The sequence below is a fragment of the Penicillium manginii genome (assembly GCF_028828005.1).
Source record: "Penicillium manginii strain IBT 31320 chromosome Unknown utg000007l:1.0-2284322.0:1.0-2285126.0, whole genome shotgun sequence".
Classification (NCBI taxonomy): Eukaryota; Fungi; Ascomycota; class Eurotiomycetes; order Eurotiales; family Aspergillaceae; genus Penicillium; species Penicillium manginii.
The window spans coordinates 579,622-592,316 of record NW_026643108.1 but is presented as its reverse complement, the minus strand read 5'-3'; the positions used below and the strand labels follow the sequence as shown (position 1 = coordinate 592,316).

At 49.9% G+C, this 12,695-nt stretch overlaps 5 protein-coding genes across 5 annotated transcripts; 3 read left to right on the top strand and 2 right to left on the bottom strand.

The window, feature by feature from the left end:
- Positions 1 to 461: 461 nt before the first annotated feature.
- On the bottom strand, positions 462 to 1,032 carry N7533_010144 (hydrophobin family protein; the record flags this gene model as incomplete). The annotated part of the gene is made up of 3 exons (XM_057106794.1): positions 462 to 518; positions 572 to 663; positions 717 to 1,032. 3 exons carry the CDS (start codon positions 1,030 to 1,032, stop codon positions 462 to 464), a joined length of 465 nt encoding a protein of 154 aa, XP_056956011.1.
- Positions 1,033 to 3,675: 2,643 nt separating this feature from the next.
- On the top strand, positions 3,676 to 4,561 carry N7533_010143 (uncharacterized protein; the record flags this gene model as incomplete). The annotated part of the gene is given in 2 exon segments (XM_057106793.1): positions 3,676 to 4,407; positions 4,418 to 4,561. The coding sequence occupies 2 exon segments, from the start codon at positions 3,676 to 3,678 to the stop codon at positions 4,559 to 4,561; spliced, it is 876 nt and encodes a 291-aa protein (XP_056956010.1).
- Positions 4,562 to 5,109: 548 nt separating this feature from the next.
- Positions 5,110 to 7,169, bottom strand: N7533_010142 (DUF2985 domain-containing protein; the record flags this gene model as incomplete). Its single annotated transcript, XM_057106792.1, has 4 exons — positions 5,110 to 5,828; positions 5,896 to 5,970; positions 6,029 to 6,415; positions 6,476 to 7,169. 4 exons carry the CDS (start codon positions 7,167 to 7,169, stop codon positions 5,110 to 5,112), a joined length of 1,875 nt encoding a protein of 624 aa, XP_056956009.1.
- Positions 7,170 to 8,317: 1,148 nt separating this feature from the next.
- N7533_010141 (uncharacterized protein) lies at positions 8,318 to 9,340 on the top strand (the record flags this gene model as incomplete). The annotated part of the gene is made up of 1 exon (XM_057106791.1): positions 8,318 to 9,340. One exon carries the CDS (start codon positions 8,318 to 8,320, stop codon positions 9,338 to 9,340), a length of 1,023 nt encoding a protein of 340 aa, XP_056956008.1.
- Positions 9,341 to 10,786: 1,446 nt separating this feature from the next.
- Positions 10,787 to 12,081, top strand: N7533_010140 (RNA-binding protein; the record flags this gene model as incomplete). The annotated part of the gene is made up of 4 exons (XM_057106790.1): positions 10,787 to 10,989; positions 11,097 to 11,397; positions 11,486 to 11,586; positions 11,622 to 12,081. 4 exons carry the CDS (start codon positions 10,787 to 10,789, stop codon positions 12,079 to 12,081), a joined length of 1,065 nt encoding a protein of 354 aa, XP_056956007.1.
- Positions 12,082 to 12,695: the final 614 nt, after the last annotated feature.

Genomic DNA, 12,695 nt, shown 5'->3' with positions numbered 1-12,695 from the left:
TGCATATCCGATCCAATGTCAATAGTGATAATCAAATTGGACGATCTACATTTCAATGAATACCCCTGTTCAGGTGGAATCTTGCTGACGATAGTTGTCTGTCGCCGCAAATGATGACCATGGCCGAATTTATGTGTAGATTTTGACCTACGATGGATAACGACGAGATGTTTCGGGACTGCTCGTAGTCCCCATGGGATGTCAGGTGGCTAGGTACTATATCGGTGTCTATTAGACATCGGGGATGAGAGGATAAGAGGGTCTCGTTACGAAGATGCAACTCTACATTTGGAAGCAGGTATAAGGAAATTATGTATTATGCGGAGATATGATTACGACTGTGTTTTGTCACAGAAGCAGCTAAACCTCACAAGAAAGGCAAAAGAAAGAAATGCTGAAGGTATATCACAGGACACCTGAAACCTCTAAACCGAAACCCAATAAACCTAGAAGCGATGCGCTTAGAGGATGGAACCGAGAGCAACACAAGGAAGACCGGCGCCAACCAGGTCGTTGGACTAAGCATGGTGTTAGTATATGAGGTCGAGAAGATCGTATGGAGGTAACTCACGGCAGTGGAGGGAGAGTTGGCACAGCAGGCAATGTTCTGCTTGCAGCGCTGGTCGAGGATATCCTGAGCGGAGATAGCGATGAGGATGGGAACTGTGGCATTATTAGTATGCGGGTCAATAGTATTGTGAACATGTGGGACATACTCTGAGCGTCCAGCTTGGAGCACTGGTCGAAGATACCGACACCATCGGCACCGGAGCCAGTACCGATCAGGTTGGACAGAAGACCGCCACCGAGGCCAGAGTTAACATCAGTGGTGTCACCGGCGTAGGTAGCCTTGTTACAGCAAGAGAGCTGAGCCTGGTCACCACACTTGGACTGGGCCTGCTTGACAGTCATGCCGCTGGGGACGGGGAAGCGGACGTGGCCACCCTCCTGGTGCTGGATGCCAGACTCAGTGGGCATGGCAGTGGCCAGAGAGGCGAAAGCGACGGCAATAGCGGCGATGGAGAACTGCATTTTGAAGGTGGTAAAGATTAAAGATTAAGGTCTTTAATAAAAGAGATAGGGTTTTTTGGTTTTTGGGAAAGAGGTAGAGATGTAATGAGCAGAGAATAGAAGATGCTTGGATAAAGAACACTGAGGACCATTGTTCAGGCGCCTTTTATCTAAGAGATTTGTCTGTTTAGGGCTCATGTTGAGTCCATGCTCCTCCAAAAACAACCCTCGAATATTTCGACCTGGAATGCCTCACGCAAGGGCGAATCCTTTCGTGTGGCCTTGATCATCTCGGGCAGAGTGTTCCTCGATTGGTAGGTTCTCTACTTCCGGAATTTTCTGGTCAATCAGAGCGCCCCTTTGCCAGGAAGAACCTCCTACGCCCTACATTCCTTCACCCAGTGGTATCCATGAGAGTTACCTTACAGGCCTCTTTGCATCTTGAATGTCGTCGCCCATCAACAGTCACATCTCTCAAAGAAAATCAATAGCTCACCGATTAATAGGAATCTTTAATTTTATCGTTGTAGTTCAATGCATCTTCGCCGTGGCAATTCTAGAATCTATCATCCTTTCCTAGTATGTGATAGCCTCTCCAACCAAGAATGCGGCAAAATCAAGTTTAGTACGCCGCCATATGAAGATATCACACTCTATAGAGCTTTCTTTTCGATCTGAAAGAGAAATGGAGTTAAATGGCGTTCGTGGCGTTCGGGAATTTTTCTGCGGCTTACGGCAAGCCGCAGATGCATGTCTTTCATGCATCAAGTACATATTTTACGCAAGATGAGCCTATTCTCAATATTCAAAACCTCATCAATATGAATAGACACTCACTATCAACTCGAAACTTGTTCTTTGTAGCGGAGACAGCCACCTGCTCAACAGTGGGTCGAGCAGGATTCGGATCGGGTGCCCGATCGAATGTAGGGCTTCGACGGTAACAGGGCCCTGTCGATCTCCCTGCCGGTTGACTCGTGAAAAGCCGAATGCTCAGGGTTACGATGGGCGACCGTGAGGATCGACAGGGCCGTTCCTGAGTGGTGTATCCACTGTGCATAGGAGAGGAATGTATTGTCGGGCTTTAGTGAGTCGAGGTCTGCGCAGGCCCATACCTTGAACGCACCTTGCTGAGACCTTGATGGGGATTTGATATTTGGATATCTGATTTCAAGGCACACGCATACAGTCGAGTCTTCTTGGTATTCGAGTCATTGAGGAATAGCGATGTTTGCAATCACAATGAGAGATGGGACCCGCTGGGAGAACGGAGTTGACAATACTAAGGGGTGTGAGCCCCTTGATAGGATCGTGATGGCTGGGAGTCCTCCGCAGCCCTTCAAGTCTGAGTATTATATTCAACTAGATTTGCAAGTCTGCCTAGGAGCTCAAAATTTCAATCAAATCGTTGTTATTAGATATTAGTAGGAAATATCTAGCATATGCCGACAAGATAACGTCCGAGTCTCAGGTACTAGATTAATTAAGGCTGAAAAGTCAACAACTCAAACGACTGTTCATTCAACGCGAATACCGATATATACTATTGTAAGAACAGATTTTTTTCCAATAATAGACATGATCATATCGATCCCGGTGTACTACCTTTTTAGTCGATGCTATTTTCATTTTTCTCGCCGACATCAGAAGAACTAACGTGTCAAGTCTACATGCTAGTAGACGTGAATGTGGACATGTGAGACCAGTAGCCGAGACTATCTAGGCAGTAGCAAAGTTGAATACAAAGGGAGCAAAACTTCAGACCACCAAAATAGAAATTTTTGAACAAGTTAAGATTAGTATCAGGATCATCTATCAGCCCGCGCCAAGGCTACGCAGCCTCATGCATCCCGCGCAGAATCATCCTAAAAGGGTAATACACTAGCCGTTTTGGGACTCGACTTCTCACAGTAAATACTAGTAGTATCAGGTGTATGAGATTGTTATTTTCAATTCCACGAAATTCTATTCCTGGCTTAGAATTGGATCATATACTACATAGTACTAGTAGTACTATATATCAGCGCTTGAAGTCACGCTTGTCGGTGCAAGAATATTGTTTTCTTATGCAATGTATGGTGTATATGGTCATTGTCTTGGAGCTATCCATGGATATATCCAGCCCTACAACTACGAGTAGCATTCTACGAACTTGAACTTGAAATAACCAGTACAGTGGAGCCGAAAACCACGCCGCCCTGTGTCTCAAAGACGGGGATGAGCTTTACGGATCAAAGCTAATTTGACGTCAAGTACTAGTAAGCTTTAATTACTTCGCCCCTAAATCAGACCTGGACAACTCAGCCTGAAGCTCAAGTTGGTCCGCTGCGGGATGTTGTTCCACCGACACTAAACCTAATCCAGAAATGATCTACCCGTAGTTGTCCCGAACGGGTGCAATATGCGCTGCAGTCAGTAACCAGATGTGTAAACGAACAAACAATCCGTAAAATCATGGGCAGTAATGCATTTTCGATGAGGCTGTGTCCCAGAGAAGTAGATAATATAAGAGTGGTGTAATCCCGGCTTGGATTTTTTTTTGTCATCTACATCGTCATCTACCAGTTCATCCACATCTAATACTCGGGACTATCTATATCTCCCAGCTCGATCTATAACCCATACTTCAAGTTCACCACCACACAGCTTGAACCACGACCCATAATGTCCGAATCAACAATCGCATTCTTCGGCGCAACCGGCGGCTGCGCAAACGCCTGTTTAGCCCTGACCCTCCGCAACGGCCAAAAAGCCGTAGCACTAGCCCGCACGCCCTCAAAACTGACAACCCAACTCCTCGAACAACCCGGCCTAACGCAAGAAATCCTGACCAAAACCCTCCGCATCCAACAAGGCGACGCAACAAACGTCGAAGACGTCATGAAGACCCTCATAACCTCCACCTCCACACACGGCGATTCATGCCAGCTCGTTTCAACCATCGTATCCGGAATCGGCGGCGCACCAGTAATGACCTGGACCAAGGCGAATCCATGCGAAAAAATGACCATGCGAATCCCAACACTACCCCACATCTCACTAAACAACCCGCACATAACGGAAGAAAGTACGCGCACACTCCTCGAAGCCCTGCGCCGCATTGCGACGGAGTATTTCCCTTCCTTCTCGGCGTATGCCTCTGCCGCGCCGCGGCTGGCGATCATCTCCGGGACCGGGATTGGGTCGAAAAATGGGATGAAGGATGTTCCGGTACTTTTTCGGCCGATGTATTCGACGCTTTTGCCGGAGCCGCATGCTGATAAGTCGCGGATGGAGGCGTTGTTGAATGAGGAGCGGGGGAGGAAGGAGTCGTTGCTTGTTGGTGGGTTGGTTATTGTTCGGCCGAGTTTTTTGAAGGGGGATCATCGGATTGTGGCGGTTGGGGGGGGATTCTGGGTATGATAAGTTGCGCGTGGGGACGGATGAGAATCCGGCTGCTGGTGTTGGGTATTTGGTTGATAGGGCTTTGATTGGGGAGTGGATTTTTGAGGAGGTTGTTAAGAGTGGTGGGGATAGGTGGGTTGGAGAAGGTGTTATTTTGACTTGCTAGGGTTCAAGTTGAAGCTTAGGTTTGCTTTGGTTTCAAAGTTGTTTTTTCAGCCTTTGCATTTGTATATTTGATTTTGGCGAGGTAGACAATTTATAGCCAGGGGGATACCTTGCGGAGTTGGATTTGTGTTTCAATGAATGATTTGGTTAGATTGTTTATCTCTTTTATTATCAAAATCAAAGTCCAAACATGTCTAAATAACATTCCAAAGACTTCACATAGTGAAACTGATCAAAGCAAAAAAAATCTCAATCAAGTGACGCACGGTCTAGATTAAAGGTGGGGGAATCATAGTACAAGACGAGCTATTAAAAAGCAATATGTAGTGGTAACAAAAGCTAGATACCGAGCAGTGATAAGCTCTCGGTAACGCCGGGGAAATTTATGTAACTTTCTGACTAAGAGATGACGAGTGGAGGTCGGGGAGGAGGACTGTACGGTCGACAAAGACATGAAGCTCGAGTATACAACGTCAGAGAGATCTTCATGACAGAATTCGTGAAGGTCATGGGACGGTCGTGAAGAGGTGAACGATGCGAGAAGATTCTTCAGGTGCCCTCGTATGCCGCCGGCCTGTTCATCTGTAAACTCTTGCGTTCCTCCTTGGCCTTGCGTCGCTCCATCTTTTGCATGGCCTCTTCTGTCAATTGCTGCCGGAAAAGCCTTTCCACAATCTCCTTCTTTCGCGTTCTTCGGTCACCAATCATGATCAGCACACCACCTGAGATGTTGCAGGTGATAGAGCAGCAAAGAATGACGGTAGTCAAAGCAAATGGTCGCTCGCCCGGGTCTTCCATACTCCAGGTGCAGGCACCAAGGGCCATCTGGAGCAGGGAGTGGCAATCAAGCAAGACAACGATAGCGACAAGAATCCGGAGAGGGAAGGCATGGTGGGTGAAAGTTTCATGGGGTTTGTAGAATGTGTGTGATTTGGCAAATTTGTTCTGGTGGTGCATCAATCGGAGTTGTTGCCGGGCGTCGAGAACTGAATATTCGTGCTCGTCTTCTGGGGCAGTATCTCCAAAGTCCACATCCACGTCTTTCTCACGCTGTGACGGAAGGTCGTTTTTGTCCTTCAGGTTGGGGAGTTGCCGCTTGCCGCGGATTTTCCAGGTGAGATGTGTATAGTGTGCGATGAAAATCATGTGGTAAGTGTCGACAGCTCGGAAAGGGGCAAGACCATCCCCCATGATAGCGAACAAGCCGACAAGGATGTTGTCAATGATGTTAACAACTTGCAGCTGCTTGCCACCGACATTAATCCAGCCTGGAATTACTGTCAGTCGTGTTCCCATGAATTTAAACAAGGGATAAGAAGAATTTAAAAGACATACCAATCAAGAAAAGTACCCAGGCCAAACCGAACAAGGTGATCAAGGTGGCGTACAGAGTGATAAAAAACCCAAGGGCTAAAAGGCGACGTAGGTTAGTTTGATGTCTTAGCATGGAGGGAAATGGAAGACTTACGTTTCCGGACATATTGCCCGAATCCCTTCATCGCTCTCTTGAACTTTGAACGGCGAGAGTGAAGCATGTGCCGAACATGATCGTTGAGCTCCATGAAATCCTCTTTCGTCCAGTTTTCCAATGCGTGCCCTTCAGGCAAAACAGCATATCGAGGGCCCACCAACACGGAAGACATGCTAGTGAATGGACGGAGTTGGGCAAGGTCCGGTCGTTCTTTGAGCTTATCACCATCCGACTCCCCTTCGTCTGTAGAGCTAGTTTGTTCTTCATCCGCGAGCGGGCGCGTGATGGTATAAGTGGGCATTCGATTGATGAAGCCACCCAGATTCGGCACGAAGAGGGAATTCTGGACATTGGTCAGGGTGGATAGGGCCGAAACCTCCGGGTCTATAATAACGATTGTCAGTAAGGTCAAAAGCGTCAGCTAGATAAGCTCGGATAACTTACCGATCACGTCCAGCACGTCAACCACATGAGATCCATATTCGTTTGTCCGGGCATCCTGGTTATTGGTGGTATTATTGAGAGTTGGCGGAACGCCCGTCACAGTTGATGCGCGATTGCGAGAGAAGCGATTGAGAGCCGCTTGACTGGTTCGCCGGAGTCTTCCCGGTTGTGTTACGGGCGGGCGCTCGGAAGATTCAAGACCATTGTCCGAAACAGTATCTTGAGCCTCGCTTGAACCGGGAAGCGGAGTCGCAGAGTTGTGACGGGATTCCTCTGCCAACGGCATCATACGCATGGGAGTCGCCACTCGCGATAAAACATCGGGGGGAGGGGACGACCATCGTCCGGGTCGCGGCTCCGAGCTGCTGCGTCGTCGGCCAGTGTGTGGGGATTCATCCTCTTCGACAACAGGAGACCGAATTTCGATAGGTCTGCTTCCAGAAGGTCCGGGCTGAATATCCGATTGTGGTTGTGGGAGAAGGTCGGTATCCAAGGAGGCGAGCGAGGGCAGACGGGACAGGCGAATACTTGGCCGGCGAGACTGAGTAGATGGAGCTCGAGGCCGTACAGTCGCCGGCGGTGGTCTCTCAGGGGCTGTATCTACAGCATGAGCCTCTGGAGCATTCCCAGAGAAATAGTCCTGGATAGGCTCGATGCGATCATCGCGATCGCGATCGCGATTATCGTCATCCATGAGGGGGGTTGGGGATGGTCGGGGATGGTTGAATGGCAGATTTCGGAACAACAATGCAGGGAGAGATTAAAACTCCAAAGGAAGACCCAAAAGGTCTTGAAACGGATAAAGCAGCCCAGCAGCCCCTAAGCCATTGGAGAATCAAGGTTGACAGTTCCTGGAAGGAGAATTGAACCGGTACCTTCTCGGATGACTCAGCTTGCGTTTTCTTGTTTTCCCGCCTTAATGTGACGATTTCGGTGGAGAAAACCGGAGTCTGTGCGGAACTAGTCTGTCGATCTTGTTGGATTTTCTTTTTTTCTTTCCTACATGGTTCCGCATGCATTACAACGTGCGATCAAGTCTTGCGTGGCTGGGGGGCAGCACTGGGAGACATTGTACATACACAACACGGTGGAGACGTCATGAATGGAGTACTCTAGGGAATCTTGGAATTTAGCGCTGAGTCCACCCTGGGGCAGGCCACAGTGGAGTACGGAGTACCTACTAAGCATCGGGGCCCACGGGGCAGTAAATAGAGGATACCTACTAGGTAGAGTAGGTATATAGTAATGGGCTACAACCTTACCCTTGCTCCCAGATACCTGGTACCAATACTACTAATAATGGTGGAAACAAAACCATAATCAGATTAACAAAACAGCCAAGATCTATAAGCATTTCAATTTCGGATCTACCAGACTGACAGAGCCAAGTATCAGCCAAGACAACCTAATTTCAGCTGGTATACCATTACCACCCAGTATACAACCCTGGACATCTATTTCTACCTATAAGCTATTTGTCAGAATGGCTTCAATTAGGTTGTTTTTATCTGCCAGTGAAGACCTGAACCTGCCTAGGTAGGCACCAGTTCCAAGGTTGCTGCAAAACAATTCGTTTGCTTCCGTTGGCAAAGGATACTCGCAGTCACCGTCAAAGTAGTCCCTGCTACTCTCTGAATATCTGGCACTGGCAGTGGCACTTCAGGCTACCCGTTTCTACCTTCAACTTCACTTCTTTCATCTTTCTTACAATCTAGACCAGAGTTCCAAGGTTTTCAGTCAAGTTGAAGCATATCCTAGATGGACTCCTACACCTTCCAAAACAAGAGTCAGCATCTCCCTCCTCTCCTTTTACAACCCCCCCCCCCCCCCCAACTAACCTCGATGTCGAACACAGTGAGTAGAGAGTCAACCCCGTCAGACTTCGCCATACTAGAGGGAAGTCGAAAGCGATCACTCTCCTGTTCAAGCGACGATGGCTACAACGCTGAGAATGACAACAACTCCTGCGACAAGCAAGCACAAAAGCTGAAGTCCCATGGATACGACAATGAGTACAACGAAGAGCTCAACAAAGCGAACTTCGACGACCTCGCCCCAAAGCGTAAATCACCAGAAGAACTACTCTGGTGTCCATTCACCGACAATTTCTTCGACGACATGGCCACAATGATCGCACGGGACTTCCCAGTCACCCAATTCGCCAAGCGACACAACTGCGAAGGGAGAGACGTCCTGCACGCCCTCCACGCCGTAGTCATGGACCCTCTCCGCAGAACCCAGACTTGGCACGAAGGCCTCTCTGTCTCCGAATACGCCCAAATGCTCATCGCAAACTGGCGTGCGCCTTACATCCCCTCGCCATCTGGACTTTTGGGGGCAGGCGGCTCGCAGAGCTCACCTATTTTCATCGCCGATGATTCTCCTGGCCCGTTGAGTCCGCGTGAGAATTCAGAAATATCGGGCGTTGGTCCTTACAAGATTGGTCTCGATGGCTTCGAGGAGAGCCCTAAGAAGCAGCTTGGCGCTATTCTTCGTGCTTATGCAAATGGGAGCCCCGGTTGCAAGAAGAGAAGATATGGCTCGCGAACTCCTTCGGTGGATGGCTCTTCTCGCTCAGCACCCGCTGCTTTGGGAATTTTCCCGCCATCGAACAGTCCAAATCAGAATCATGATCGGATTCAACTTCAAGATCAGGATCCTGCTCCTGGTGATTCGAGTGGTGAAAGTACTATCCTGGATACCAGTCCAACAAAAACCCAGAGGGCAACGTCTGAGCAGGAGAAGGGCCCAGTCGCTCGGACTGAGTGTCGCAAGAGTGCTGATGGGACCTGGATCCCTACTCACAAATGGATTCCGGGATATCATCGCCCAGCAGTGCGAGGGGATGATGATCACTTCGAATAGTCCGGGGTGATCGAATATGAGTCGGCGGAGCCATGAGAGAGCGGAGAGTATGGATGGGTTGTCTGCTGTCTGCTATGTGACGGAGAATCTGAATGCAAATTTTCATAAGATCAAGATTCGGAGTAGATAATGAATAGCCAATAATTGACTTTTACTAGTACTACTGTGCGGCGCGAGTTAGTTACTTGTACCATGTAGACCAACCAGTTGTCCAACGGGGCGGATTTCACATATAAGGAGAGACCCGTACTAGTTATACTCCGACTTTAGATGTCGGCAGGATAAGCTTTCTTCAAGTTGTTTAGCTGAAAGATTGCCTTGGGATTCTGGCCGGATAATACTACAACAGGCATCGACCCGGGACACCTCTCGTTCACCATAGGTGAATAGTCACTATGATAGGGTTGACACGTCGTGCGAATGATTTGGTGTCACCTACTAGGTGAGTCCTATGTCAGGCGTTTAAATTTATTTTTTTGAAGTTTATCCGAAGCGTGGCTGGGATAGGGTACATGTCTAATGCATGTCGGATCGGACTAGATGCATGCATGTATGTAGTGTTGAGCCATTGCGATTATAATCTCTGTACTGCACGGCACTGCACGACATTACCATAGCGGTGACATGACATGGCCATTTCGTCCGTGCAGGGCGAACCATGGGCGAAACTTTTCAGCCTGAACGACGTGGAGAAGGGAGAGACAGAGTGGATCCAGCTGAGGTGGAAGATCAACACAGCCGGAGAGAAGACTGTGGCCAGAACCGGGTGTGTCTGAGGGATGCAGGGGTGGGATGGTGGGGGGCAAAATCATAGATTGGTTAGATTGGCAAGTCTCATTGGCAAGGGTGGAATCGGGGTGGAAGTGAAATTAAATTGAAATGAAGTAAAATAAAAAAACCCGAGTGTGCGGAGTAGACTCAGGTGGAATGGAGTCGGTGTAGAGGAAGAGATCGAAGACGATGGCACCTCACCGAATTGGGCTGGAGTCTCCAGAATGACATCAAGTGTTGCTGTGGCAAGTTTGTTGGTGATAGCTACCCTTAAGTTAGGCCAGCTCGGGCTAAAAGTACCCCCGAGTTTGGGGGTGTGTTTAGGGGTGAGTTTAGGGGTGACAGCTAAGCCAAGCCTGGCCAACAACAACCCATCGGGTTAGTGCCACACCGCCCTCTCTTCTAGGGTGAATGACACTCCCTCACCACCTTCTCTCCTTCCTTAATCAACCTACTCTTCTGAATCATCATCTCTTCTTTCTCTTCTCCTCCCCCCCTTCCCCCCCCCCCATTCCGGTATCTAGGGCACCAAGCTACCCTGCTCCTTCCAAATCCTCTCCTCGTCAAGTTTATTCGCCTCCCCACCCCACCCCTCAGGCCCAATCCCAAACAAACACCTTCTGTTTGTTTGACACATCGAGCTTTTTCCATCCATCTTTGTGTCCCGCCTTCAAGATGTCTGCTGTCGACAATCTCGCTGACAATGTGGCCGCTGTCACCATTAACGACACCCCCAACACCAACGGCGCCGCTGCTGCCACGCAGTCTACCGACGCCGCGGCCGCCAGCGCCGATGAGGGCCGTCGTCTATACATCGGGAACCTCGCTTATGCGACCACCGAGGAGGAGCTCAAGGACTTCTTCAAGGGTTACACCATGTGAGTTCTGATGGCTTATCTTCAGTGGAGCTCTCGTGGCCAAGCTGAAGATGGCTCCCTACTCCCCTTCCACCTGACAGCTACAGTTGCTGACTCATAGCCTCCAGCGAGAGCACCTCGATCCCAGTGAACCCCCGCACCAACCGCCCCGTTGGATACGCATTCGTTGACCTCGCCACTGCTACCGAGGCGACCACTGCCATCGAGGGACTCTCCGGCAAGGAGATCCTCTCTCGCAAGGTCTCTGTGCAGCTCGCTCGCAAGCCCGAGCCCGCGGAGGCTAAGGAAGGTGCTGCCAGTGGCGGCGAGGGTGCCAGCGGTAACGAGGGTCGCAAGCGCTCTGGTGGCCGTGGCCGCGGCCGTGGTCGCGCTCGTGGCCGTGGTGGCCGTGTTGGTCGTGGACGTGGTGTATGTTTTGACCCCTTTCCCTCTCATGTTCCATCCCTGCAATCATCGGCAACGACGATACTAACGAACCTTTCTTTCGATTTCACAGGCTCAGGAAGGACAAGAGGCTACTGACGCCAACGTTGCTGGCCAGGCCCCTGCGACCGAGACTACCAACGAGAACGAGGCTCCTTCCGCCGAGGGTGCTAAGCAGGCCAAGACCCCCCCGTGCTGCTCGTCCCCAGAAGCAGCGTGGCCCCCCCCGAGGACGGCATTCCCTCCAAGACCAAGGTCATGGTCGCCAACCTCCCCTATGATCTGACCGAAGACAAGCTCAAGGAGATCTTCGTTGAATACTCCCCCGTGTCTGCCAAGGTCGCCCTTCGTCCCATCCCCCGCTTCATGATTAAGAAGCTCCAGCAGCGCAATGAGCGCCGTAAGACCCGCGGCTTCGGTTTCGTCAACCTGTCCACCGAGGAGCTCCAGGCCAAGGCTGTCAGCGAGATGAACGGCAAGGAGATCGACGGCCGTACCATTGCTGTCAAGGTTGCCATCGACAGCCCCGGCAAGGAGGACGATGTCGATGCTGCTGCCGACCAGTTCGAGGAGACCAACCCTTCCACTCAGGAGAACGTCACCCCGGCTGCCCCAGCTGCCCCAGCTGACTCTACCCCTGCCCCTGCCCCCGCTGAGACCACTGCCTAAATGCAGGCCCAAGGTCCCAAATACCCACAGATACTGGCTTGCTAATTGGCTTGTTTTTGAGATGGAGCGTTAGATCCTGAGATATGGATATGACCACAGTGATTTTCAAGTCATCTGCGAGTATTCCCTTTTGCTCGACAAGTGGTTTGAGAGCGATCTGTGGTGATGAGAGGGTGTGATGACTTGTGTTTCTTTTTATGGATGTCATGGAGAATACGTCCATGCTGGAGAGCTGTTTCTTTTTTTTTTTCTTTTTTTCTTTTGTTGCTTGACGCCTCCATCCTTAACGACCTTTGCCTTCTGTAATGTATCTTAGCACCCATTTAACTAACTGATGACGATCTGGCCTGATTCCCCGTATACACTAGAACTACCATTGCTACTATTAGTATCCATGGATATATTATTATTGTATTTGTGTTGAGATATCCACGTAGACTGTTGACCGAAACCGGGGGCTAACTTGAATTTGGCGATGACGCTGGGCTGGGGCGACTGTCGATCACTGGCCAAAACATACCAACTCCCCCCATCCGACTGAGGTGAAACCACACACACTCTCTACCATCCTATCTATATTATTCCTATCTCATCGAACCCCTTTTCCTATAAGA